Here is a 27024-nt window from a genome sequence, read left to right on the forward strand (position 1 = left end):
CCCCTGGGTGGCTCAGTCAGTTAAGTGTCCGACTTCACCTCAGGTCATGATCTCATAGTCCATGAGTTCGAGCCCCCCATCGGGCTCTGTGCTGACAGCTCGGAGCCTAGAGCCTGCTTCAGATTCTGTGTCTCCCTCTCTGTCTGCCCCTCCCTGATTGCTCTCTGTCTCTGTCTCTCAAAATAAAATAAAGACATAAAAATTAAAGAAAAAAATCCAGGGGCGCCTGGGTGGTTTAGTCGGTTAAGCGTCCGACTTTCGCTTAGGTCATGATCTCGCGGTTCGTGGGTTTGAGCCCCGCGTCGGGCTCTGTGCTGACTGCCAGCTCAGAGCCTGGAGCCTGTTTCAGAGTCTGTAACTCCCTCTCTCTCTGACCCTCCCCTGCTCACGCTGTCTCTCTCTCTCTCTCTCTCTCCTAGAAATAAATAAAACATTTAAAAAAAAATTTAAAAAAAAAAAAAAGAAAAAAATCCAATCTCATTTAGAGAGACACAATGTAGTCCAGACTCGACAGCACATCATTCACAACATCCAGGATACAATATACAACGAAATAGGAAATGGGACCCATTCTCAGGAGAAAAGACAATGAAGAGAGACTGCCCCAAGCTAATTCAGATGTTGGATTAACAGACAAGGATCTTCAATAGCTCTTATAACTATACTTAAGGATATAAAAAAGAACCAATGGAAATTCTAAAACTGAAGGACACATTATCTTATAATGAAAAGGAGATGATAAGAGTCAGCGAACATGAAGATGGATTAATAGAAATACAAACAAAACTACACTTTTCATAGTTATATTGTTGAAAACTAAGACAAAAAGAAAATCTGGATAGCACTGAGACGAAGATAATAGGAACAATGATTTGAATGCATCTTGACTTTTTACTAGGAAAACAAACAAATAGTGGAACATTTCTGAAGTGCTAAAAGAAAAAAGCATCAACTCAGAATCGATACCTCGCAAAAAGAATTCTTTGTACATAAAGACAAAGACATCTTCAGATAAATGAAATATAAGAATTTGTTGTCAGAAGACCGACAGGACAATAGAAAGGAAGTGTTGTCAGATTGAAGGTAAACAATACTAGATGGAAACCTGGTTCTTCAGGAAGAAATGTGAAGCATCAGTAATTATAAGTCTGTAGGTCAATAAAAAGACTATCTTTTCCCACTTACCATCTTAAAATACATGACTGTTTAAAAATACAAGTTGTAATATTGCCTTGTGGAGTTTATAACATGTAGATGTTACTCATAAGACAACTACAGTATAACATGTCAAACAGCACAAAATTAACTCTAAAGTGAAATATACTGAAATGACATATACTGTATACTCTATATCACCACTAATAATGCAAAGGTATAGCTAAAAAGCAGAGATATATTAAAATGGAATTCTAAAAAATATGCAATTAATCCAAAAAGAAGACGCAAAGAACAGAAAAATGAAAAATGGGGCAGACAAAAACAAATAAAATGACAGGCTAAATTCAATCAAATTGGTAATTAAAATTGAACATTAATGGACTAAAATAAATACTCCAGTTAAAAGGCTGAGATTGTCAAAATAGCTAACAAAAGTGTGCAGGATATTTTGAGTTACTTTTTAAAATTTTATTAAAAGGCATAAGAACCTGAAACAAAAGTGAGGCTATTTATTGTAAAGACTGTGATTTAAATTGTAAAAATATCATTTCTCTGTTAATTTATAAACCCAGCACAATACCACTTTAAATCTAAGAAAGACTTCTTTTTTTTTAGAATGTAATACTAAAATTCAAATGAATGAACAAATGCACCAGAATAGCTAAAACAATTGTGAAGGGAAGAGTAGAATAAAAGGGGAGGATTTGCTGGGCACCTGGGTCGCTTAATAGGCTAAACGTCCGACTTCAGCTCAGGTCATGATTTCGTGGTTAGTGGGTTCGAGCTCTGTGTCAATCTCTATGCTGAGAGCTCAAAGCCAGGAGCCTGCTTCAGATTCTGTGTCTACCACTCTCTGCCCCTCCCCTGCTCTCTCTCTTGAAAATAAACATTAAAAAATTGTTTTTAAAAAGGGAAGATTTGCTTCTCATATAGTAAGACAAACTCTCAAACCATAATAACTAAAACAGTTTGACACTGGCCAAGGAAATTCACAGAACAGAAGAGAATATAGTTAAAAAATGTACTTATAAACTTAGAATATGATATCAACATTACAACTCAATGGGAAAAAGAAATTATTAGTAAATGTGTTGCAAAATTGGCTCTCTCTGGAGGTTTCCACATCACACCATATGTAAGAGTAAACTCTAAGATAGATTAATGGTCTAATTTGATAGCTACAACCAGAAAGTTAGTAGAAAAATTAGGTGCACAATTTTGTTACTCTTGGGGGAAGGAAAGGTTTCTTAAATAAGACCTTAAAAACACAAATCATGAAATAAAAAAAGAAAGAGATTATCTACATCGAAACTAAAGATTTCAGGTTCACTCTTCACAAGCAAAGTTAAAAGGCTTATGACAAAGAGGGAGAGAATATATACAAATTCTGGTTACTAAAAAGGATTAATATAAGAAATCACTAGGAAATAGAAAAAATAAACCACAGTTAAAAAAAAAAAAAGGCAAAAAACCTGGCCAAAGGATATGACCAGATAATTCACAAAAAGCAAACCTGAACCAGGACTGGCACATTGTTGAAGTTCAGGGACTACTATCCAAGTGAAAAGAGTGACCTAGAGGGTGTGCCACCCCTCAGGGTATGATTTATGCAGTGACCACATTGATTGGCTATTTTAGAGAGATGCTTAGCCTCACAGGGAAATACAAATGAAAGCAAGGATTTACCACTTTGTACCAATTAGACTCACAAAATTAAAGTAGTGATTAATATATGAAAAGGGAGGAGGTACAAAGCAAATACTATACTCAAAACAATGAATACACTTATATGTTAAATATAAGACAATGGGTGCCTATGTACGGAAAAAGAATAGGAAAACAAATGAGGGCCTTGAATAGACCAAAAATAACAATATGCTAAAACTGAAGAGCAAGAGTGATTCAATTCTGTGCATGAAAATTAAAAGTATGATAAAGATACCAGGTAATTCTAGAAAATGCAAACCAATTTACAGCGACAAAGGCACAACAGTTGCCTGAGGAAAGGGAAGGGAGCAGGCAGAAGGAACCTTTGCAGGGGTGATACGTTGATTATCTTGACTCTGGGGACAGTTTCCCAGTTGTATACACCTGAAAACCTATTAAACACACACTTTAAATATGTGCAGTTTCATGTATAGCAATTATACCTCAAAATCCATTAAAATTATTTTTGAAAACTCAGGTATGAACACATAAAAATCTATAATGTCTATATAATGTAGTTCTATTAGATCTAATTAAGCAATCCTAGGTCAGCAAATAATTGTAGCTTTTCATATATATTACCTGTGTTTGTCCCCTCTGAAATAATGCTGATCCATGAAGAATTTTAAACATATCTACCTCACAATTTATATTCCTAAGTGAAGTCAAATCTCGACCATCACACCTACAGTAATAAAGGAATAAGTACGTAAAGCAGTGTTCAAAATCATAAATATCACATATTATTTCCTTATTCCTACCAGAAAGTTCTCAATCCCAATTCTCTCATATCACCTATGGAATTTTAAGAACTTTAAAAACAAACAAACAAAAAACCAGTTCCTTGAAAGAGTTGCCACTTTCAAGGCAACTTATAGACACAGCACAAACTTCATTCACTTCCATCAAAAAAGGATATATTGGGGCACCTATGTGGCTCAGTCAGTTAAACGTCCTCTTGATCTCGCCTTAGGTCATGATCTCGTGGTTCGTGAGTTTGAGCCCTGTGTTGGGCTCTGTACTGATAGTGCAGGGCCTGCTTGGGATTCTCTCTCTCTCCCTCTAGCTCTGCCCCTTCCCTGCTCTTGTTCTCTCTCAGAGTAAATAAAATTAAAAAAAAAAAAAAAAAAAGGATATATTTACCTTTTATATTCATTCAAAATAATACTTCTAAAAACTTCCTTTGCAACAACATTGAAGGATTCTATTATTTCGTATGTATCAGCCTCTGGAAACTTTTCTATAGAAGAAAGACAAATCAAAACAAAGGTTTTCCTTTTTGGAAGATAAGATTTCTCTACAATTCATAATATCAAATCAGTTAACTCTGGGAGTAAAGCAAGGGGGAGATGAAGCTGAACATTTTGTCTTCAGGCAAATGTTCTGAAGTAGGAGAGACACAAGTATTATACCTCAAATGTACTGTTAATGAGAACTTAGTTTGCTTTCTACCTGAACAACAATGCTTTGTAATTAGCTCTCTATTACATTTAGTAGTATTACATTACTAACAAATCCAGCCATATTATAAAAAGGTCTGAATGACACTCTTCAGTAATCACCTTCACTGTTTTACCTTAGGAACTTGTATTTTAGTCTGTAAAGAGAAATAATTTTCTTTATACATTACAAATCTCTACTGGTTGTCTTTTTAGATAACATTTATGAAATTCTTTCATGACCTATGTACTCTATATATATTTTAGTGTCTTTAATCTTTGAAACAACTTAGGAGGTATATTCTATTATTATCAACATTCTAAAGAAAAATCAGGCTTAAAGAAGTAAATTGCCTAAGATTACAGAGGTAGTTACTGACACAGCTGTGATCTGAATACAAGTCTGTCTGCCTAGGCTTATGTTTTTAAATGTTAAGCTACTTTATCAAAATGATTCATGCCAAATCTTAGGCACTGTTCTTTAAAGCATCTGGTTTCTTAATTATAACTTTAACCAGAACTAAGAAATGGACAGAGAGAGAGAAGGATATTAAACACTTATCTTCATCAGGCAAGAATAACTTTATACTACACTTTAATATGAACTTTTATGCTTTAACTGACTTGTACTTGTTAAATAGTGAGAAAATATTTAAAATATTATCCTATGAACTCAAAATGTCCTCAAGATATTCTACCATATATAATATAAACACAAAATCACTTTTCTGTTTAAATAAGGCAACATTTTTAACAAAAAGGATGAAATATAATGAGAAAAGACTATACATATTCAATGGCAATTAAAGGCAATGGCCTTAGTATCAATGTTAACAGCAGCAGCAGAGTTATTATCTTAAAAATAAGACAGGAGAGAGAACATTTATCTATTAGCAGAAAAATTAATAAGAACTATATGTCATGCTTGGTATACACTCAGTTTATGATTGATATTAATATAATAAATTCTTTGCTTAATAATTTCTGGAGAGTAAACTCCCTAAACCATAAATTTTACAATTTTATTTATTAATAACAGCATTAGTTAACATTTTTCAAACACTTGGTATGTGACAGGCACAAATGCAAATGATTTCCCTATTTAATCCCTATAAACCAGATATTATCAGTATCACAATTTCACAGACTAAAACTCAAGAATTTTCAAGAATATTTTTCAGATTTTCAAATGACAGGATACAAAGTTTCCTATCATAGACAGGATCCAGAAAAGATTGGGAATATTTCACATTTAACGTTTACTGGTGCTCGCTCTATCAGGCGCAGTGCTAACCACATTTACAGAAGTTAATTTAACAGTAACCTTGGGATGCAGCATTATCCTAAGTTTAAAGTAAGTTTAAGGTAAGTTTAAGTATCCTGAACATAAAACTGAGGAACAATGAGAATAACTGATTCTTTGAAATTTAAAAAAAACTTATTTCCTTTAAATATTTTCTTAAATTAAAACAAAACAAAAAAAATTTACCTTTTAATTGTTCCTCTGTATCTAATCTTATCTTGTTAATAGCTTCATCTCTGGAAATCTAAAAGAAAGATGAAGTTCAGTATACATGGCAATATTTAACATTTCTATTTTTAAATTATTATACATATTGCAATATGTACCTGGAGTTTTCTACTGATAATATTCTTTAAAAGATTAGAGCTGGTTATTGATTTACAATAACTATTACCTGTTTAATTCATTCAAATATATTTACATACTTCCTTAAAACTTGCATTAGTCAAGAAAAGGAGAACGGAGAAGCAAATAGGTACGCTTCTATTTACTTAGCTTACTGTTTAGAGATTTCCAATGAAAACAGGACTAACATTCATAAGTAAGATTATGTGAATTATAACAAAAAAGAATTCCCAGAACAATATATAAGACAAATTTAAGGTATACCTACTTTATCATGTTCATAATCAGTAAAAACTGCATAGAGTCTTTCCATGGCGAGTCTATTTTAAGCACAAAATAAATGTCAGCATAAAAATACTTAGAAACATGTGGCAGTGTCTATTGTAAACAAAATTGAAATATTTAATAGTCAAAATATTTAATAAGCATTTCATAAAGAATCTTAAAATATATTTCTTATTATTTAACACAACTAATCTGTTTGCTGTTTATAATATGATTCACAAATTTCTCCTCACCTGTCAGGGAAATCACTTATATGTGATGCCCTCCCTTCTTAATTGTTCAATTTATTTCAACTTAGATTTTTTTTCTTACACACAAAGTCTCTCTTCTCAAATACTCTTTTTTTTTTAACTTCTTGCTTTTTTCTATTCTATCTACTTTGGCTGTTATTGCAGGCAACTGTTTTGTTGGGGACAGTTTACATCTCTTTACTTTCTCACTGATGGCTGTGAGATTGATAATAATGGAAATATTAACTTTTCCAATTTATTTGAAGTAAAATGAAATACTTTTTCTGGTGATTTCATTCATATTTACTGAGTGCTGCCTATGTGCTGGCACTGCTGTAAGCACTGGGCATAAAGAGGTGGTCATACTTTTTTTTTCCATACTTGATTTCTAGAACCTCAACAGTTTCCTTAGATAAATATCCTATGTTTCTTTTTCCTTGTTTGACACATAGAGTTATGTGGATTATATGAATCTTAACCAATAAATTCTCTCCCCCTTTCATTTGGGATTCAAGCTTAGGCCCTTGAAGAGGGAAGTGGGTTTATTCTTTTTAAGGCATCAGAGTGCTATTTATGGCACTCTTAATTTGGGTGGGAGGGGGGCGGGTAGAGAGCACACAAGTTGGGGAGAGGGGCAGGAGGAGAGAGAGAATCTTAAGCAAAGAGTGGAGATTGACACAGCGCTCAATCCCACAACCCTGGGATCAAGACCTGAGCTGAAATCAAGAGTCAGACAACCAACTGACTAAGGCATTCAGGTGCCCCTGGCACTCACTTTTAAAACAGAAGGGTACCATGTTAGTAATGCATGGACATTGCTTCCATGGGAAGTTTTTTTCTGAGAGGAAATTAAATCTGAGAACAATTTCAAATTTTCTTTTGTACAGATATGCTTACTTATGAGTGTGTTCCACAATCTCCGGTGGAGGGGTAAATAACTTCAGAGGTGTCCTCTTGGTAACACCAATTTCTTTTACCAACTGCTGGATGCCCTGAATTATTTGTTGAGTATATTTTACCCCCACTTTAATAGCATGGCAAAAGTCCTGTTGTAAAATGTTCTCCGCAGAGGCTTCCATCATAACTATTTAAAGGGGGGGAAAAAAGATCGTCATTGAACCTTTGACCAGTATAGCATTTTCAAGCATATGACATGACATACATACTACAGATCAATTTCGTTTCTTAATTGTATATCTACCTTTTAAATATACTCCCTTAAAAGCAACATACTTCCAAAATGTAAACAGTAGTCAATGAATAAAGGAAACTTAATATTTGAAATAACATTTATATTTTTCTTTAATAAGGGATTTCTCATAACAAATGAAACATAATAAGCTATGCATATTTTTTTAAATAAGTATTGAGCTATTATTTAAATACCATAAAATTCCACTTTTTAAAGCATACAGCTGCATTTATTTTTTATAGTTAAAATGAAATTTAAAAACAACAGCATACTAGGTATCCAATACATGTTCCCTGTTTAACAATTATTTGATGTAACCTCCTACTTAATTTTGTCATTGTCATATTGTCTAATGTTTGCACAGGTGAGGGGAAATCTTTTGCAGTGCTACTGTTTAAGTAAGCCAACTAGAGGACAGTAGCTACTACCATACAACAGCTGTTTATGGTTTTGTAATAGTAAAACTCCTGTGTAAAGCAGGGGAACCCCAAGCAGTGTTTCTAGCATGGAATCTAGCTAAAATCTGCTTTTCAGGTTTGGCTTTGGCTTCTGCTAGGCTGACAGACTTTGGCCTGTTTGTGTGTCATTCCTGGCACTTCTCAACTTGTACCAAGTCAAAGATCATATAATGCATAGATACGATAGTAACTTATCATATCTAATATGTTTAACTATATCATATTGTCATTAAGGTCACTTGTAAAGCTCCTAGTATAATCCAGAATGAAAAAAAAAATCTTATGTGCTTTGTATGTTGGAATTCCATCAGTCAGTTAAGCAGACCTATGAACCTAAAACATTAAAAACCTAACATTTGTGTCATCTGAAATCTGGAAAGAGAGGCTAAAGATGGCAGGCTGAAAAGTACTGGAAAAATAATAGCTTTGTAGGCAAAGACATACCTACAGATTCAAGAAGCTGAGTAAATCCTATACAGGGTAACCCAAAGAAAGACAGATCATAATTAAACTTCTGAAAATCAAACAGAGAAAAAAATCTTGAAACCAGCCAAGGAAAACGACACCTTACCCATATGAGAAAAGCAATGTAAATAACCATAGACTTATTAGAAACCGTGGAGACCAGGGACTCCTGGGTGGCTCAGTCGGTTGGGCGACCAACCTCAGCTCAGGTCATGAGCTCATGGTTCGGGGCTTCAAGCCCCACATAGGGCTCAGTGCTGACAGCTTGCAGCCTGGAGCCTGCTTCGAATTCTGTGTCTCCATCTTTGCCCCTCCCCTGCTCGCACTCTGTTTCTCTCTCAAAACTAAATAAACATTAGGGGCGCCTGGGTGGCTTAGTCGGTTAAGTGTCCGACTTCGGCTCAGGTCATGATCTCACAGTTTGTGGGTTCAAGCCCTGTGTCGGGCTCTGTGCTGACACCTAGCTCAGAGCCTGGAGCCTGTTTCAGATTCTGTGTCTCCCTCTCTCTCTGACCCTCTCCTGCTCACACTGTCTCTGTCTCTCTAAAAAATAAATAAAACATTTTTAAAAAATTTTAAATAAACATTAAAAAAAAAAGAAACCATGGAGGCCAGAAGGAAGTGGCATAATGTTTTTTAGGTGCTGAAAGAAAAAGAACTGTCAACCCAAAATCCTATACTCAGTGAAAATAGGGAATAAAGAAATGAAGGACTGAATATTTAGAAATGAACTGAGACTCTTAGAAGAAGGAGAACTAAGAAAATTTGTCACTGGGAGACCTACCCTAAAAGAATGGCAAATAGAAGTTCTCTAAACAGAAACAATAAAGAAAACATGGAATATCAGGAAGAAAAGTACCTGTTAAGCAAAACTGGAGGTAAATACAATACACGGTCTTTCTCCTCCTGAGTTTTCTAAATTATGTTTGATGGCTGAAGCAAAAGTAAAATTATAACATGGCCTGTTGTGGTTCTAAATGTAGAGGAATATTAAAACAATTATATTACAAATGGGGGAGGGTAAGACAAGGTGAAGTTTCAATACTTCACTTAGGGTACGAAGCAGCTTTTCTGACACCATGACACTGAGATGGTTATATTCTTCTTCTCATCAGTATTCCCATGATATCCTCTCTCACTTTTCAGATTAAATTGAACTGAAGATATTTTTAACATTATTAATTTTTGAGAGACAGAGCATGAGCAGGGAAAGGACAGAGAGAGAGGGAGATACAGAATCTGAAGGAGGCTCCAGTCTCTGAGCTGTCAGCACAGAGCCTGATGCAGGGCTTGAACCCACAAACCGTGAGATCATGACCTGAGCCAAAGTCGGATGCTTAACTAACTGATTGAGACACCCAGGTGCCCCTGAACTGAAGATTTTTTAAAATGTATCTGACAAATGTAATCTATACGTCAATAAATTCATTTAAGAGAATATGAAAGGAAGAATATAGTAAAGAAAATTAATATTCCTCAAACTTTGTTTTCACTAAACTTCAAAGCAATTCATTTTAAAAAACACTTGTAAGAAAATCCCTTATAGTTTTATATCTATAGATCTGTGCTGTCCAATATGGTAGTTATTAGCTTCATAAGATTATTTGCATTTAAATAAATTAAAATTATATAAAATTTGAAATCCAGTTCCCTAGCCAATCTAGCCACATTTCAGATACTCAGTTGCCACATACTCTGATATATAAAACATTTACTTTATTGCCGAGTTCTACTAGACAGCACTGCCATAGAAGTTATACATTTATATAAAGATAGCTTGTCTAAATGCTTGCTCTAAACTGTTAACCATTTTTAGTAGTTAAAGATTAAAGATTTTTGAGATTAGTTGAAAACTATGAATTCTGGACATAAATTTCTTCTTAAAAATTGTTATTGGTATACTTTTTCCTAACTCATACCCTTGCACATATAGAAAGATGAGTGATATTGAGTGTACCAGCTGAAAGTAAGCAGAATGTGTAGAATGATGGCTACTGGAGTCATCTGGCAGCTAAAAGCACAAAGAAATTATTCTTTCCCTATAAGGTCATGCTCTAAAGATTTGGATTACTAAATTTTTAAATAATGGAATGGCAGTAATTAATTACTTTTCTGTATTTTTGTATCCCAGAAGTTCCATGACTTGGGCCCAATATTAATTGACTTTAACACATGAACATGAAGTAAAATGTATATTTGGCACACTGTTATGAAAGTAGAGAACTGGCTGAATATCTTCATGGAGACAGTGATGGAGGCCGGTAATTTCTGAAACCAGTCTCTTCAGAGGTTGCTTCTGAATCATTCTGTCTCCTTTTATTTACTAAAGATAACTTTCTGATGGTTTATGCAGTCTCTAGACTGCAAGAGAGCAATCCATCTAGAGAGCAACAGGTAAGAAAAACAAGTAGAAGATTGCCTATGAGGTTTCTACAGCATGCCATAGATGCAATAAAGATCCCCAATTCATTCCTTCAATATCTACATAAAATCAGAGGAGTTCCAAGTCTAAAGTAGGTAGAGGCTATATGTATGACTATTCTGAAGCAAGTTCATTTTTGTGTCTGAATGGTAACAGCAGGTATGACCAGTATGCCTAGTAGGTAGTAGAAATTATGTCGGGCACTTTCCAAATCCTGACTCTAATCTTCACAACAACCCTATAAAAAAGTCAAATCAATTTACTAAGTGAAGCTAATGAACACTGTAACTTTAAGCAAAAAAAATTTCAGATGCAGACTAAGTAAACTTTATATAGTAAACCAACACTTTGCTCAAGGCCCCTTCTGATATGCTCAATTATGAAAGGGTCATCTGTTATTCATGGCTTACCCAAATCTTTGCAACATTCTCTCTACATTGTAATAGTTCCCTACAGTATGAATCTCACCTTCTGGAGGTAGAATCCAAAACCATTTCCTTGCTTCCCCTATAGTCAAGGATGCAGTCATGTGTTACAGTTCTGCCTAGTGTAATGTAAGTGAAAATTGCTATGTGAGGGCTCTATGAAATCTCCTTGAAAGGGAAGGTAACTTACTCAGCTGGCATCTACCTTTTTGTTATTCCCCTCCTTTTTCTTTCCCTTGCCCATAAATCAGATAAGTTGGTCAGTGCTCCAGTAGCCAGCTCATAAGCATGAAGATGAAGGCTACACTTTGAGGACAGCAGAGCAGAAAACTGGAAGGAATCTAGATATCTTAAGATACCATGGAGCCACTATAACTGTCCTGGACCCACTCGTTATTTATTTTACCAACACAATCCCTAACTAATATGTAGATAGCATACAACTTCTATTATATGTGTTTTATCTACTATATAGTACCAGAGTCCATCTCCATTACTGACCAGTATTCCAAAAGAAGCTGGAAATGAGGTGTTTCACATGTTAGTTGTACAAAAAAGTACTAAAAGCTCAATAGTTGACATTTCATCAAAATATTCCCACATCAGAAGATCCCGTGTCAAAAAGTCCCAGGTATTAAATATCACACAGTAGAATAAACTGATAAAGACCTTACATAATTTGTCCAAGGTCACACAGTTACCTGTGTGGCAGCTGCTGGCTTTCAAGCACAGGTTATTCAGACTGTGGAAGCCAATTATCCTTCAACAGAATGAGGCCAATTTTCATTCATACAATTTTGACATTTTTGTTATAAAGAGTGAGGGTAACCTATGGTCAGTGCATTTCTTCTTTATTAGTTTCCTACCTACTAGTACAGGTCATCTCTTTCTCAGAGGACATTAAACAGGTTCTGAATGATGAATTAGCTGCATTAACATATTTAAGCTAATAAAACCATTTATTACCAGACATAGTAATTCAATTTTTAGACTAGCCTATTAGTCTAAAAATAATTACCAGAACTGTCTTGGTAAATAAAAATTTTTGTAGATTTCAATTAAACTTGTATAACATTTTAGAATTTTAGGTATTGTTTGATATGTAGCAAGAGCACTAACTACCACAATAGGGCAGCAATAAAACAGAACAAAAATCTTTATGGCTAACTGACAAAACACACATACACAAAAGAATATAAATGCATTTTCAAGGAGCCAGAATTTATCAGTAAAATCCAGAATAAATGTAGTAAGCTACTTACCAATTTGACTTTTAGGTGCTCCAGCAACCACTAAATTTAAAGTACTGGAAGACATCTCTTTCCGTGTTGGATTAACAACACATTCTCCATCAATCATTCCTATTCGCACTGCCCCTGAAATATATCAAAATACAGGCAGTTGTGTAATAAAACCTCAGTTTTCAAGATATTATTTTAGTGATCGCCTCAATCCCTGTTTTTAATTATGCCTACAATAAAATCCGTATTTCTACCATGGTATTTAAGGCCCACAGAACAGCCTACCCCACTTGACCGCTGGCCTCACTGGAGCACTCTGAGCTGCCCAAATACACTATTTCTTCCATACCTCTGTGATTATACTGATGCTCTTTTCATGGACTAGACTGTACTTTCTCCAAGGCAAAGGCTTACCACCTGATCCTACTAAGGTTCAGCTTTAATGGTGAATTCTAAGCAAGAATTGTGCCTAGTCTGCCTTTATTCCTTCAGTTCTTAGCTTAGTATGTGGCATTTAGGATATTAAAAAATTCTTTACGTGATGAGTCATTTTCATTGCATGAATACAACTTGTAAGAGTTGTAAGTCATGTAAGTTATAAACATGTTTTTTTTATCCTGAAAGACTATGTATGCTAACAATTTCCTATTCCCCTGCAAAAAGTCCTTAAACATAGGAGGTAACTAAGAAGTCAAAGTATCTAGGAACATAAAAGTCTCTAAAACTACAACATATTGCTGTCAGAAACAGAACTCAAAGCAAGAATGAAAATATCTCAAAAAGCTAAAAGGAGTCTTAGAAGGTCATCTAACTAGGGTCACCTGGGTGGCTCAGTCTGTTAAGTGTCCGACTTAGGCTCAGGTCATGATCTTAAGGCTCCTGAGTTCGAGCCTTGGGTTGGGCTCTGTGCTGATAGCCCAGTGCCTGCAGCCTGCTTCAGATTCTGTGTCTCTTTCTCTCTCTGCCCCTCACTTGCTCACACTCTGTCTCTAAAATGAATAAACATTTAAAAAAAAAAAAGAAAAAAGAAGTCATCTAACTACACTCCCTAAGAGATAATAAATCAGAGGCAATAATCTATGCCGACTGCTATAGCATGCTCACTAGTATTTCCTGAAAAAAACATGTTTCTTATTTTCAAATCCTAACTTACCAATTGGTCCATTCCAAGGAATATCTGATAATGAGAGGGCTACAGAAGCTTAAACAAAAACAAAAACAAAAAAAAAAGAAAAAAAAAGAGCTGAAATAAAAATATTTCATACCTTTAAAAATGTGATAATTTTAATCTCGATTTTTAAACTTACCACCATTAATTGCCAGAACATCAGGTTCATTAACCCCATCTACTGCTAACAGATTACAAAGTACCTGGTATAAAGGAAAAAATTTAAGGCACTTAAAAAAAAAAACTACTTGATTTAGAAGAATTATCATTTTTGTTAACATCTTGGACTAAAATAAAGGATCACTATGTGGTTAAAAACATGGGCTTTACAGTCAAACCCTTATTTCTGGCTATCATTTAACTACATGCTTGACTTTGACAAATTACTTAAGCCTTAAAAGTTCCCTTTTATTTAAAAGGGAAAGATAATAGCACCTTCCTAAAAGATATTCTGAAAATTAAAGGAAATATTATTTGTAAAGCATTTACAATACTGAGCATGTTGAAAATAGTAAATGTTAGCTATTTCTATTACATAACTTCTATTACAAAACTTATTGAGGCATCTTTGCAAAAGCATATTTGTAAAGCATATTTGTTTTTGTCAAATAAACATTAAAGTAAGTCGGTCATTTTTCTGGAAGAGAATAATATTCACAAATTATTAAAATATAATAAAGTAGATGTTAAGAGGACCCAATAAAAATAGGTAATAAAGACTAGTTGTATTGATTGTCCTAACCCCTGATACTAATCTGACTTACAGGTCCCAGTCTGATCTGTCCCTACCCTTCCCTTCTCAATAGCTATAAACTTTTGCTCTAAACCCTCTTTCCTGCCTCAGGGCTTTTGTGCTTCCCATCCCATCTGCTCAGAATGCTTTCTCCACACTCCTAGGTTGGCTAACTCCTACTCATAATTCTGTAGCAACTCAAATTGACATCAAATAAATACTAATTTTTAAAATTATTCGTATGTTTTTTAAATTAATCTGGAAACAAACCTAATGCAGAATCTACCTGTGTATCATAAAAGTAGCCAGCTGGAAAGAGAGGTCTAATTGAACGATCTGCCAAAAGAAAAAAAAGAAACTAAATAGTACCAACAAAAGTTGCTTTATAATTCACCCTTTTCCCCTCTTAAACACCAGATTGAAAAATAATATAGCTAGCTGTACTATTTATATTATATTATATATAATATAATTATAATTATATAATATATATTATATTATATTGTAAAAAAATCCCCTTGGACTGATTTACAGAGAAGGGTCATGGATGAATGTCAGTGCTTCAATTAATCTATACCATGCCCTGATAACAAAAAACTAGTAGAGCTGGAGCACACAAGTCTAAAATTGGAGACTTTTCATTTCCATTCCAAAGGCATCAGTTATATATATAAGCAGAGGAAAGAGACTTAAGGCCAGCAGCAGACCAAAAGAAAATCTTGCCTTGGTATTTTGTGTCTAAAGAAGCATATACATATACACAAACTAACAATTTCTGTTGTAGAAGAGCTATAAATTCAGGTGATCCCACAATATTTAAGATGTCAAAGATTTGAAAAATTATAGGCACATTTCAGTAGTTGATGAATATAATGTTTTCAGGAATTACTATGCTAATATGAAAATGAAAAATACTAGAGCAGAAGAGGCACAAACCAAGAATTTATATTGTCAACAGAGATTCATTCATTTCATTAACCTGTATTTACTGAATGCCTATTTTGTGCCAGGTAGTATACCAAGTACCCAGGATTCAGTAGTAAATAAACAAAATTTTTTCTTTCATGGAGCTCACATCTGAATGAGGGGATACAAAAAGTAAATAATCTCAGGCAGTATTAATGTAATGGAAGAACATTTAAGGGAAATGTAGAATACAGATAGAAGAAATGCTAACACAGGCATATCAAAGAGAGTTAATATCTCTATATTAATATCTTACCTATTACTCGACTTGTAAGAATTTCTTTATCAGAAGATCCAATCTCTCTTCTAAGATAGTTTGTGGGAATTCTACCTGCTGCAGCAGCCTTCTGTCTATAGTCAACCTGAAGTGGTAATGAAAAAAAAAATTAAGTTCTTTTGACTCCTTTTTATGGCAACTATTTCCCAAGAACCACTATTCAGATACTAATTCTCCTGAGGTTGCTAACATTATGGTCCATATTAAGAATGGTTTTACTTTTACTTTTAGTGTTTTGTATGTCTTTGGAAAGGGAAAACTGACAGAAATATATCAGTAAATTGATTTTTAAAAAGCCCTCCACTTAGCAGTGAGAGGACTATGTAGCCTCACTACTTCCCACAGTGGCTTATTCTGTTCAAATCAAAGACTCCCTTTTTTGTATCAACTCTGTTAAAAACTGCATTCCCCTTTTCATAACAGAAGGAAGACATAAACTCCTAAAGAACTCTTTACTCTTCACCAAACATACTCGCAGCCTCATACTGAAGGGAAACCTATGACAGCAATGAATTCACTGCTATTCAATATCAAAGTATTAATGTACTTCACTGTTCTTGTCAACCTGGACATACTAAAGTATACTTATTACTAATATGAAAATTGGCTATGAAGCAGTCTAAATTCTTTTAATGACTCAGTATCAAACAACTAAGGAGAATCCTTTACTGTACGGTTTACATTGTATACTCACTAGACACTAGACAGAAATATTACAAATTCTACATTTATGCCATATTACTGTTCAGATGAATCAGCAAATACTTACCACCAAAGGCATGAACTGGGAAGGTGAAGGTTTTGTTTTACTGACCGCTGTGACCATCACTGCAGTGTCACCTGACTTAAACATAAACAACATTGGCAAATTCCTTAAAAATTGGACATTAACATATAAGAAGTGACTGAATGAATCCTTGCTCCAGTTCAAGAGAACTGTTATTCCATAACACAATAATAATGAAAATAATTAATCACAACTAGTCCAATTTTGATCACTTTTATATGCTCTGTTTTAGAATAGTCACTGACCGGGGCACCTGCGTGGCTCAGTCGGTTAAGCATCTGACTTCGGCTCATGTCATGATCTCATGGTTCGTGGGTTTGAGCCCCACGTCAGGCTCTATGCTGAGCTGGCTCAGAGCCTGGAGGCTGTTTCAGATTCTGTGTCTCCCTCTCTCCCTAACCCTCCCCTGCTCACGCTGTCTCTCTCTCTCTCCAGAAATAAATAAAAAATTAGAATAGTCACTAAGCTTTGCAACAGCAATAGAACTAAAAGGAGAAAAGGCTTACTGATAGCTTAGTTACATCAAATCATATTTTCTATTTCTATGAAGAAATTTAGACTGTATATAAAGACTTCTCAATTATTACTATTAAAAGATAAAAGTAAAATCACATTCTCTAGAAAAGCATTACAAGGTTTATTAATAGAATAAAACAGAACCCCAAGTTTGGAACAAATCTTAAAGGTCATTTAATACAGAGGGAGGCCTCCGACTCCCTGGTTCTCTGGAATGGTTCTCAAACCAGAAATGGTCTGCATTACATTAACTTCCAGTACCACAATTCTAAGAAGTTACATGATGTTGTAAAGATAGTCAGTACCAGTCTCCATCACCATTTTTAAGATGAAAATTTAAAAATCTGGACTTTTTACCTGTACTACAGCCGAGCCATCTGCAAATCTGGCCAGTTTTCCAGAGGATATTTCTAACTTTCTGTTTAAAAATAAAAATTCAATACAAAAGGACTTAGGTCATCAGTACAAATTCCAGGTTAGTATACAATAATCTAAGATTCCTAAGAGAAGAACCAAGCCGACAGACTCCCACCCAGCAAAAAACAAACAAAAAAGGGATAGAGTTCACAATCATCAAAAGTAGTAGGGGAATTTAAAAGCTGATTAAGGAAAAACATAGAAACCAAAGTACATAAATGATCTAAATGAAAGACAAAGTATTTTGGGGGTGCAGAAACTGTGTTCCTAAACATTAATTCGCATTTACAACCTTAGTCTGTCAACCTTAGTTTACAACCTTTGTCTTGTTGATAAAAGTAGACTCTTAACACACAAACTGAATCATTTCCCTATTTACAATCCTTTTTTTAATTAAAAAAACTTTTTTAATGTTTATTTATTTTTGAGAGAGAGAGAAAAGAGAGAGACAGAGCATGAACAGGGGAGGGGTAGAAAGAGAGAGAGAGAGACAGACAGACAGAATCTGAAGTAGGCTCTGGGCTGTCAGCACAGAGCCTGATGCGGGGCTCGAACTCACAAACCATGAGATCATGACGTGAACTGAAGTTGGATGCTTAACTGACTGAGCCACCCAGGCATCCCTACAATCCTTTAAAATATCCTCCAATGCTTTCAAGCCAAAATATAATTCCTAAATATTGCCTACAAAGGCCTTCGTGTTCGATAATGGTGCCAAGACAAGTCAATGGGGGTGAAGAATAGCCTTTTCAACCGACAGTACTGCAACAACAGATAGTTTGCACATCTATATGCAAACAAATAAACTGAACGCCTTTCCTCATACTATAAATAAAAATCAACTTAAAACTGAGTATAGACCTAAATGAAAAAATTAAAACTGTAAAATTCTTAGGAAAACACATAGGAGTAAATCATCCAACTCAGGTTAGTCAACATCTTCTTATCTATGAAATCAAAAGCACAAGTGACAAAAGAAAAAAAATAGACAAACAGGACTTTATAAAAATTAAAAACTTTCATGTTTCAAAGGATATCAAGAAAGTGAAAGAAAATCCACAGAATAAAAAATAATTGCAAAGCATGTATCTGGTAAGGGACTTATATTTAGAATATGTAAAGAATTCTTACAACTCAATAGAAAGACCAACAAAGTAAATTGAAAATTGGCAAAGTGTTTGAATAGAAGTCTATCCATAGAAAAATCTACTAACAGCCAGTAAATACATGAAAATATGCTCAACACTGTAAGTCACCAGAGAAATGCAAATCAAAACCACAATGAGATAATGACTTCACATCTACAAGGATGGTTATAATAAAACAGATCAATAAAAAGTGTTGGTGAGGATATGGAGAAACTAGAACCCTCATACAGTATTAATGGAAATGTAAAATGGTACATCTCCTTTGGGAAATAATCTGGCAATTCCTCGAGATTAAACACAGAAGTGCCATATGACCTAGGAGTTCTACTCCAAGGTAAATAACCAAGAGAAATGAAAACTTGAGGGGGTTGGGGGAATGCCTGGGTGGCTCATTTTTTAAGCTTCTGACTTCAGGTCATGGTCTCATGGTTTGTGAGTTCAAGCCCCGCATCATGCTATCTGCTGTCAGTGTGGAACCTGCTTCAGATCCTCTGTCCCCACCCTTCCCCTCTCCCACTTATGCACGTGCTTTCTTGCTCTCAAAATAAATTAATTTAAAAAAAAAAAAGAGGAGCACCTGGGTGGCTCAGTTGGTTAAGCATCTAACTTTGGCTCAGGTTATTGTCTCATGGTTTGTGAGTCTGAGCTCTGCCTCGGGCTCTGTGCTGACAGCTCAGAGCCCGGAGCCTACTTCAGTTTCTCTGTGTGTGTCTCTCTCTACCCCTCCCCACTTGCTCTCGCTCTCAAAAAAATAAAAAACATTAAAAATTTTAAAAAAATAAAGAAAAAGAAATGAAAACCTGTATGTCCATGCAAAACTCTGCATATGAATGTTCATAGCCACACCATTTTTCATAATGGCCTCAAAATGGAAACAATTCAAATATATGTCAATGGAGGGGCGCCCGGGTGGCTTAGTCGGTTAAGCGTCCGACTTTCGCTCAGGTCATGATCTCGCGGTTCGTGGGTTCGGGCCCCGCGTCGGGCTCTGTGCTGACTGCCAGCTCAGAGCCTGGAGCCTGTTTCAGTCTGTGACTCCCTCTCTCTCTGACCCTCCCCTGCTCATGCTGTCTCTCTCTCTCTCCTAGAAATAAATAAAACATTAAAAAAATATATATATATGTCAATGGATGAATAAAAAACGAACTGTGGTCTAATACATACAATGGAATATTATTCAGCCATTAAAAAAATGAAGCACTGATACATGTTACAACATGGATATGCCTTGGACACATAGTAAGTGAAAGAAGACAGTCACAAAAGACCATACATCATATGACTTATTTATATGAAATGCTCAGAATAGGCAAATCCATAGAGGCAGAAAGTCTGTAGATTAGTGGTTGCTTGGGGCTATGGAGTTTGGGGAAGAAATGGGAAGTTACTGCTAATGGGTCTGAGATTTCTTTTGGGGGTGATGAAAATGTTCTAAAATTGTGGTGATGGCTGCAAAACTGTGAATACACTAAAAACCACTGAACTGTACATTCTAAATGGGTAAACTGTATGGCATGTAAATTATATCTTAATAAAGCTGTCTTTATATATAATAAACAGGCAGTATTAGCATTATTTCCCAGCTTCTGCAGAGTCCAAAAAGAGGTTACTGAAGGATTGAAACAAATCACCAAAACTTGATAAAGAAATCAAATTCATCAAAGAGTATTGTGAAGCCAAAATAACTCAGTGACTCCTGAAGATAAGGAAGATGTTTGTTCTGTCTCAGGAAGGCAGCTTCAGAAACATTCTATCATGTCCCAGGGCTGAACACACACACACACACACACACACACACACACACACGCGTGCGCGCGCGCACACACACGTCCTCCTCTGTACTTTACAAAAGGGATAAAGAGATCACTCAATATTTCTACCTATTAAACACTTTTGTCAGAAGCCTGAGTTCATGAAAAGCATGTTTATCTACTCAGACTCATTTTGTTAAATTTGAAAATCAAGAAAAGCATGTACACTTATATTATCAGTTTGAAAAATTATGAGGATTTTTTTAAAATATTTTTATTTCTAGGAGAGAGAGGGAGAGAGAGACAGCGTGAGCATGGGAGAGTCAGAGAGAGGGAGACACAGACTGAAACAGGCTCCAGGCTCTGAGCTGGCAGTCAGCACAGAGCCCGACGCGGGGCTCGAACCCACGAACCGCAAGATCATGACCTAAGCGAAAGTCGGACCCCCAACCGACTAAGCCACCCAGGCGCCCCATGAGGATTTTTTTAAATCACTAGAAATATTTGAGTAATTTGAGTTGGGTTTCTATTACTGTTCAACACAAATGTTGTGATGACAGGCTACAATAAAATGGGTTTACCCTGAGGGATGGAATAATGAGATGCAGAGAGAAGGCTGGAGTTGGAATAGAAGGTGGAGGGAATGAGATGCTTAGAGTCAGTCACACTGCAGCCTTAAGCAGAGCCCCACCAACCTATAGCTGAAATCGGTATTAAGGTTTTATGTGTAAAATATAAATTTGGGGTCTTGAAATTTTGTTCAGAATAAGAATATGCTACCATTATTTCTCAGGACCTACCTACCAGGAATTGGCATTCATTCCATCTAATAATCCAAGTTCTGAATTCTAAATACCTGAGTGATCCCTGTGAAAGGAAGGAGAGTATCTTTAAATAAACTGAAGTGGGCCCAAGACAGAGAAGAACTATGAAAGCTATAGTTCTATTCCATTAGCAGGGATCTTGCCCCACAGTTTTTGAGATTGCCCACAGTGGCATATTCTTTTGACTATCTTCAGCAATGGTTAAGTCTTTATTCTTTAATGGGGACATAATCTGTACAGAGGACCAAGAGAAGGCAGTAGAGAACAGAGGTTAAGAACATGGGTTCTCTCTGAATAACGGTAAGCCTCACTGGAATAAAATAAATACTTCAGTTTGTGGATAACCTGTATCACTTCCTATTAGGTTTTGCTGGTGAAAACCAGTTACATGGCCCCACCTGTGGAGGGACTAGCAGTGTACCAAAGAGAGCACACAAAGAAAGCTTGAGGCAAGCAGTAGAGGACATACTTCCCTCCTAAGAATCGGCCTTTCCCAGTTGTATCAGCAGGCAGAGAAGTGGAGACAAAGAAACACTGTTAAGCTTTTCAAGCTAACCTATTTACAATGGGAGCTGATTCAATCAGTGAGAAAAACAAACAGGAAAGCCCCCAGATATTCTCATACCTGCACGCTTGGATTTATATATTTATTCAAATATCACATCTTCCTGCCTTCTTTGTTCCCTCTCTTGAGTCTACCCAGTGTCTCCATTAGGGGTGCTAGGCCACACACCAGACAGTCCTATAGTCCTGCCTTGATAATTTCCCTAATTTGAACTAGTTTTCTTCCAGGCGTGTGCAATTTATATTACACAAAGAACCAGGTGGTTACTTTTCATTATATCTCATTATCTCAGCTGGTGTTAACTGACCTATGTAATTTTTTTCCTATTCATGCACTTTTGATTCTGTTTTTAGTGCAAACTTGTTGTTACTTTTATACTTCATAGTTGATTTTACCTTTTATGAACTTACTCTCCAGTATTTTATGTGTAAAATATCTCCAAATACATACAAGATTGGTAATACAAGTGGCCTTTGGGGATTGGAATTATTGAGGATGGGAAGATTTTTGAACTTTTTAAAATGCTGAATCATATGACTGTATACATAATGGGAATGAATACCTAATTTAAAAAAACACTTGAGAAAATAAATAAAAGGATTAGGATGAGCAAAGAGATTCTGCTGGTAGGGAGAAGAGTGGGAAAAGGTAGCTGAGGAAGAAAAGGGGAAGAGGAGAGCCAGCTGCCACAGGGACTAGAACTCCAGGGAGAGAGATGCTTAGAGAACATTTGTAGAAATATCTGCAGACTGAGGTGGATGTACTCACCTTGCTCCAACTTCTACCAAGAAAAATTTAGTAATAAAAAACTAAAAAAACAAACATTTTTATGATTTGGACTCTGCCTATATCATCTGGCCTTTGATGCTAAAGTCACATTTTACCTTTTGATTCATCCACATGAAGTTATTTGTAGCTACTCAAAGGTACTCTCTCACCTCCCTGTAAATGCACTTACCACTTTCTCCTTGCTAATTCCTCCTCCTCCTCACTCCTCAAGATTCACCTTCAATGGCAAGCTTTAGAATGAGATAAATATGCCTTTGCTCTCCTTTGAGACCCCATCCAAAACCTCTCCCACAGTGATTTTCCCATCACCAAACCTGTATTTATCTTATTACCTCATCAGACTCTGTATCTACAGTGCCCTGTACATAGTTGATGCTCAATAAAAGCTTCTTAGAATGTGGGGCACCTGGGTAGTTCATTCAGTTAAGCATCCAACTCTTGATTTCGGCTCAGGTCATGATCTCATGGTTTCTGAGCTCAAGCCCTGTGTTGGACAATGTGCAGACAGTGCAGAGCCTACTTGGGGTTCTCACTACCCTTCCCTAACTCACGTGCGTGCATTTTCTGTCTCAAAATAAATAAACATTAAAAAAAAAAAGCTTGCTGAAATGAGTATTAAACAGTTGCCTCAAAGGTTACTCTGAGTATTAAGTAAGGCATTTGAAAAACACCACAACAGTGTATAACCTTCCAAGCATTATAAAAAATACACATAACAAATATAAAGTAAATGGTACATAGTCAAATTTAATAAACTGCTGCAAAAAATAAATAAGACAAAGATGAAGGAACTGATTTACCAAGCAGGCATGATATTTATGAATCTAGTTGTTAAAAAGAACTTTCAGATTGACCAATAAATGAAATATTTCAAGTAGATTATTTATGGAGAATTTGAAAGGCAGGGATTAATACTGTTGCTTATGTGTCCATTAAAGGAGTCCATATAGCACACAGTAGGTTTCTGTTGAATGAAATGCTTTGAGGCTTGCTTGCCTGTCTGTCTGTCTATCTGCTTGTCTATCTGTCCATCTATCTATTCATCCATGCATTTATTTTGAAAAAAAGAGAGAGTGTGTACACACAATTGGGGAAGATGGGTAGAGAGAAAGGGCAAGAAAATCCCAGGGAGTCTCCATATCCAGCGGTGGGCTTGATCCCATGACCCTAGGATCATGACAGGAGCAGAAATCAAGAGTCTGATGTTCAAACAACTGAGCCCACTCAGGTGCCCCTTCTGAGGCATTTCTTCAAAGGATGTTAAGTCCTTGTAAAATGGAAGAGATATTCTCTCCCCCAAAAAATCAGAATCCAGGGGCACCTGCGTGGCTCAGTCAGTTGAGCATTTGACTTCGGCTCAGGTCACGATCTCCCTCATGGGTTCCAATCCCGCATCAGGCTCTGTGCTGGCAGCTCAGAGCCTGGAGCCTGCTTCGGATTCTGTTTTTCCCTCTCTCTCTACCTCTCCCCTGCTCATGCTCTGTCTCTTTCGCTTTCAAAATAAATAAGCGTTAAAAGATTAAAAAAAAAAAAAATCAGAATCCAAAGAATGTCAGAGGTGGAAAGGCCTTAGAATTCAGGGATCAACAAACTGTATAGCCTGTTTCTGTACAGCCTTTCCGCTAGTTTTTTGTTTTTTTTTTTTACATTTTTAAAGGGTTAAACAAATATGTGACAGACAGTATGCAGCCCTCAAAGCCTAAAGTATATACTATCTAGCCCCTTACATAAAAAGTTTGACTCTTGACCTAGACCAGTCTTCCATTTTGCCACAAAAAAGTTAACTTGTTCAGTATTGAGTAAGTCAGGAAAGAAGAGCTGTAATCAAAAGCAGATTTTTCGGTTCTTTGTATGAGGGTCAAAGAATTTTAAAGTGTATGCAAAAAAGATAGATATATAAAGTAAGCATTAGCAATTTCATTTATTCCAAGAAGGATCTGTTTTTAAAAAGTGAATTTAGACATGAATTATGACAGACAGACCCCTAGTAAAAGTATGGACTTGGAGAGAAACATAAAATACACCCATTCCCAAAGTACTGGCTTTGCTGACTCTGAGAAAGTTGCTAACCTTCTTGAGCCTCTGTTTTAACTATGAAATGGGAGTAACAGCACCACCTTTACTACAGGTTTGAAAAGCGTTTATCACAAAACTAGCGTTCAATAAACTGACGTTTTCCTTCCCTTCATACCCAGGGTCATACTGGCCACGAACTTAGACAATAAATTGGACTGGATGACGTAGGCATCCACTGTCAACTCATTATCCCGAGGTGGAATGTTACCCACTCCCGAGTCCAAGAGTCCCAACAAATAAAGGAATTGAAAATCAGGTACACAGTCAGCTGGAGAAAGGAAGCCGGAACAAGGTAAAAGGGAGGACCGAGAAGCAAAGGACAGGAGGCTGAGACAGCGCGGGAAAGGAGAGGGTGCTAGGAGACAGACTCCAAACCCGGAAAGGGAAATCTCGCATTTAGGTTTGGGGTAAAGAGCAGTAAACGAGACCTGCATTGCCGGATTCCTAGACTGGGAGATGAATATACATGCGCCGGCTAGACAGGATGCCTTGTGAAAGGACAGAGAATGTACGCTGTTACTCACCTGCTGCCCAAGTCCACGGCCACGGCTCGGAAACCTGCGCCACCCCATAGTGCTCGCACCTGCAACTGGGTGAGCGCCCGGTCCCGCCCAGGCAGACGGAGGGGACCATCGCCGAGAGGCCGAAGCCGCAGACACGAGCAGCAACGCCTGCAGGCCGCCATGACACCCGGCACGCGATCACCCCGGGCTGCACCCTAATTGGCTCACTCTGCAGACGGTGGGGCGGAGCCTGATGCAGTTTCGTTTCCGCAGTGCCTGGGGGCGGAGAACGCGGGGTTGCGGATTACTTGGCTGCTTCCTATGAAGACTAGAGAGGGTCAAACATATCCAAACGCAATTGTGAAAGCGTGTCTTTCCTATTAAAGTATCTGCCCCTGAAAGATGATTGGAAAGATAATGCCGTGTGTGTGCGTGTGTGCGCGCGCTCGTCGTTTTAAAAAGATCTAGAATAATGTAAATGTTTAATAAGTAGAGTAAATATAGTTAACGATAGAAGTCACGAAGTCACCAGACAACTCTATTATTTTGCTTTTATGAACTGGGAATTACAAAATTTGTGTTGTGGGCCATGGAAAGAGACCTCTCCCCTTCTCTAACCTGGTTGTTTGTTTAGATTCTTTCAGAATGTTTAATTTTCACATTTTTAAGTAGTTAATTGTCAAGTTGGTTTACATGTAACACCCAGTGCTCATCCCAACAAGTGCCCTCCTCCATGCCCACCACCCCTCTTCCCCTCTCCCCCCCTCAGCCCTCAGTTTATCCTCAGCATTCGAGTCTCTCATGGTTTGCCTCCTTCTCTCTCCCCCACTATTTTTCCCCTTCTCCGATTTATCCTCCGTTAACTTCCTCCTAATCCATTTATATGTGCAAACATATTCTACCCTGGTTTTTACTTTATAAATTTCACACAAATAACACTGCAAAGGTTTATGTTAATTTATTTCTACTAAGTTAATTTCACTTGTTATTGACCGTAAATCATTATTTTAGAGATCTTTAACGTCATTTATGATTCATTTTCATTTCCATTGTTAATATTTAGCAATTCATTTCCCTGCCCTTTTGGATCAAATGTTAATCTTTTTTAAACCAACTTTTATTAAATGCAAAATGCCAGCTAGTATTTAAAGGAAATGTTTTGGAAAATGAAGAAAAATAATTTTTGAAAATTGAATTTGAGGTGCTGGGAGAACTGGACAGCAACATGCAGAAGAATGAAACTAGATCATTTTCTCACACCATGCACAAAAATAAACTCAAAATGGATAAAGGACCTGAATGTAAGACAGGAAACAATCAAAACCCTAGAGGAGAAAGCAGGAAACAACCTCCTTGACCTCCACCGAAGCAAATTCTTACTTGACACATCCCCAAAAGCAAAAGAATCAAGAGCAAAAATAAACGGTTGGGACCTCATCAAGATTAAAATCTTCTGCACGGCAAGGGAAAAATCAATAAAACTAATAGGCAACCGATGGAATGGGAAAAGATAGTTGCAAATGACATTTCACATAAAAGGCTAGTACCAAAATGTATAAGAAACTCACCACACTCCACACCTGAAAAACAAACAACCCAGTGAAGAAATGGGCAGAAGATATGAACAGACACTTCTCCAAAGAGGACATGCAGATGGCCAACAGACACATGAAACGATGCTCAGCGTCCCTCCTCATCAGGGAAATACAAATCAAAACCACACTGAGATACCACTTCATGCCAGTCAGAGTGGCTGAAATGAGCAAATCAGAGAACTCTAGATGCTGGCGAGGATGTGAAGAAATGGGCACCCTCCTACACTGTTGGTGGGAAT

At 36.4% G+C, this 27024-nt stretch overlaps 1 protein-coding gene across 1 annotated transcript in view; it reads right to left on the minus strand.

Annotated features, from left to right (window-relative positions):
- The window catches only part of PNPT1 (polyribonucleotide nucleotidyltransferase 1), a 45423-nt gene extending 20042 nt beyond the window's left edge, over positions 1-25381 (minus strand). The window contains exons 1-13 of the mRNA XM_039218160.1: positions 25212-25381; positions 17475-17535; positions 16584-16658; positions 15794-15899; positions 14858-14907; positions 13978-14041; positions 13824-13871; positions 12692-12805; positions 7365-7551; positions 6221-6272; positions 5794-5851; positions 4009-4105; positions 3448-3550 (exon numbers count right to left, since the gene is read on the minus strand). Coding sequence (XP_039074091.1) covers positions 3448-3550; positions 4009-4105; positions 5794-5851; positions 6221-6272; positions 7365-7551; positions 12692-12805; positions 13824-13871; positions 13978-14041; positions 14858-14907; positions 15794-15899; positions 16584-16658; positions 17475-17535; positions 25212-25372 — 1176 coding nt within the window. The 5' untranslated portion in view covers positions 25373-25381. The remainder of the gene's footprint in view (positions 1-3447; positions 3551-4008; positions 4106-5793; positions 5852-6220; positions 6273-7364; positions 7552-12691; positions 12806-13823; positions 13872-13977; positions 14042-14857; positions 14908-15793; positions 15900-16583; positions 16659-17474; positions 17536-25211) is intronic.
- Between the last annotated feature and the right edge of the window lie 1643 nt (positions 25382-27024).

This window comes from Hyaena hyaena, unplaced genomic scaffold (genome assembly GCF_003009895.1).
Source record: "Hyaena hyaena isolate Hyena2069 unplaced genomic scaffold, ASM300989v1 scaffold_746, whole genome shotgun sequence".
In the NCBI taxonomy this organism is placed as follows: Eukaryota; Metazoa; Chordata; class Mammalia; order Carnivora; family Hyaenidae; genus Hyaena; species Hyaena hyaena.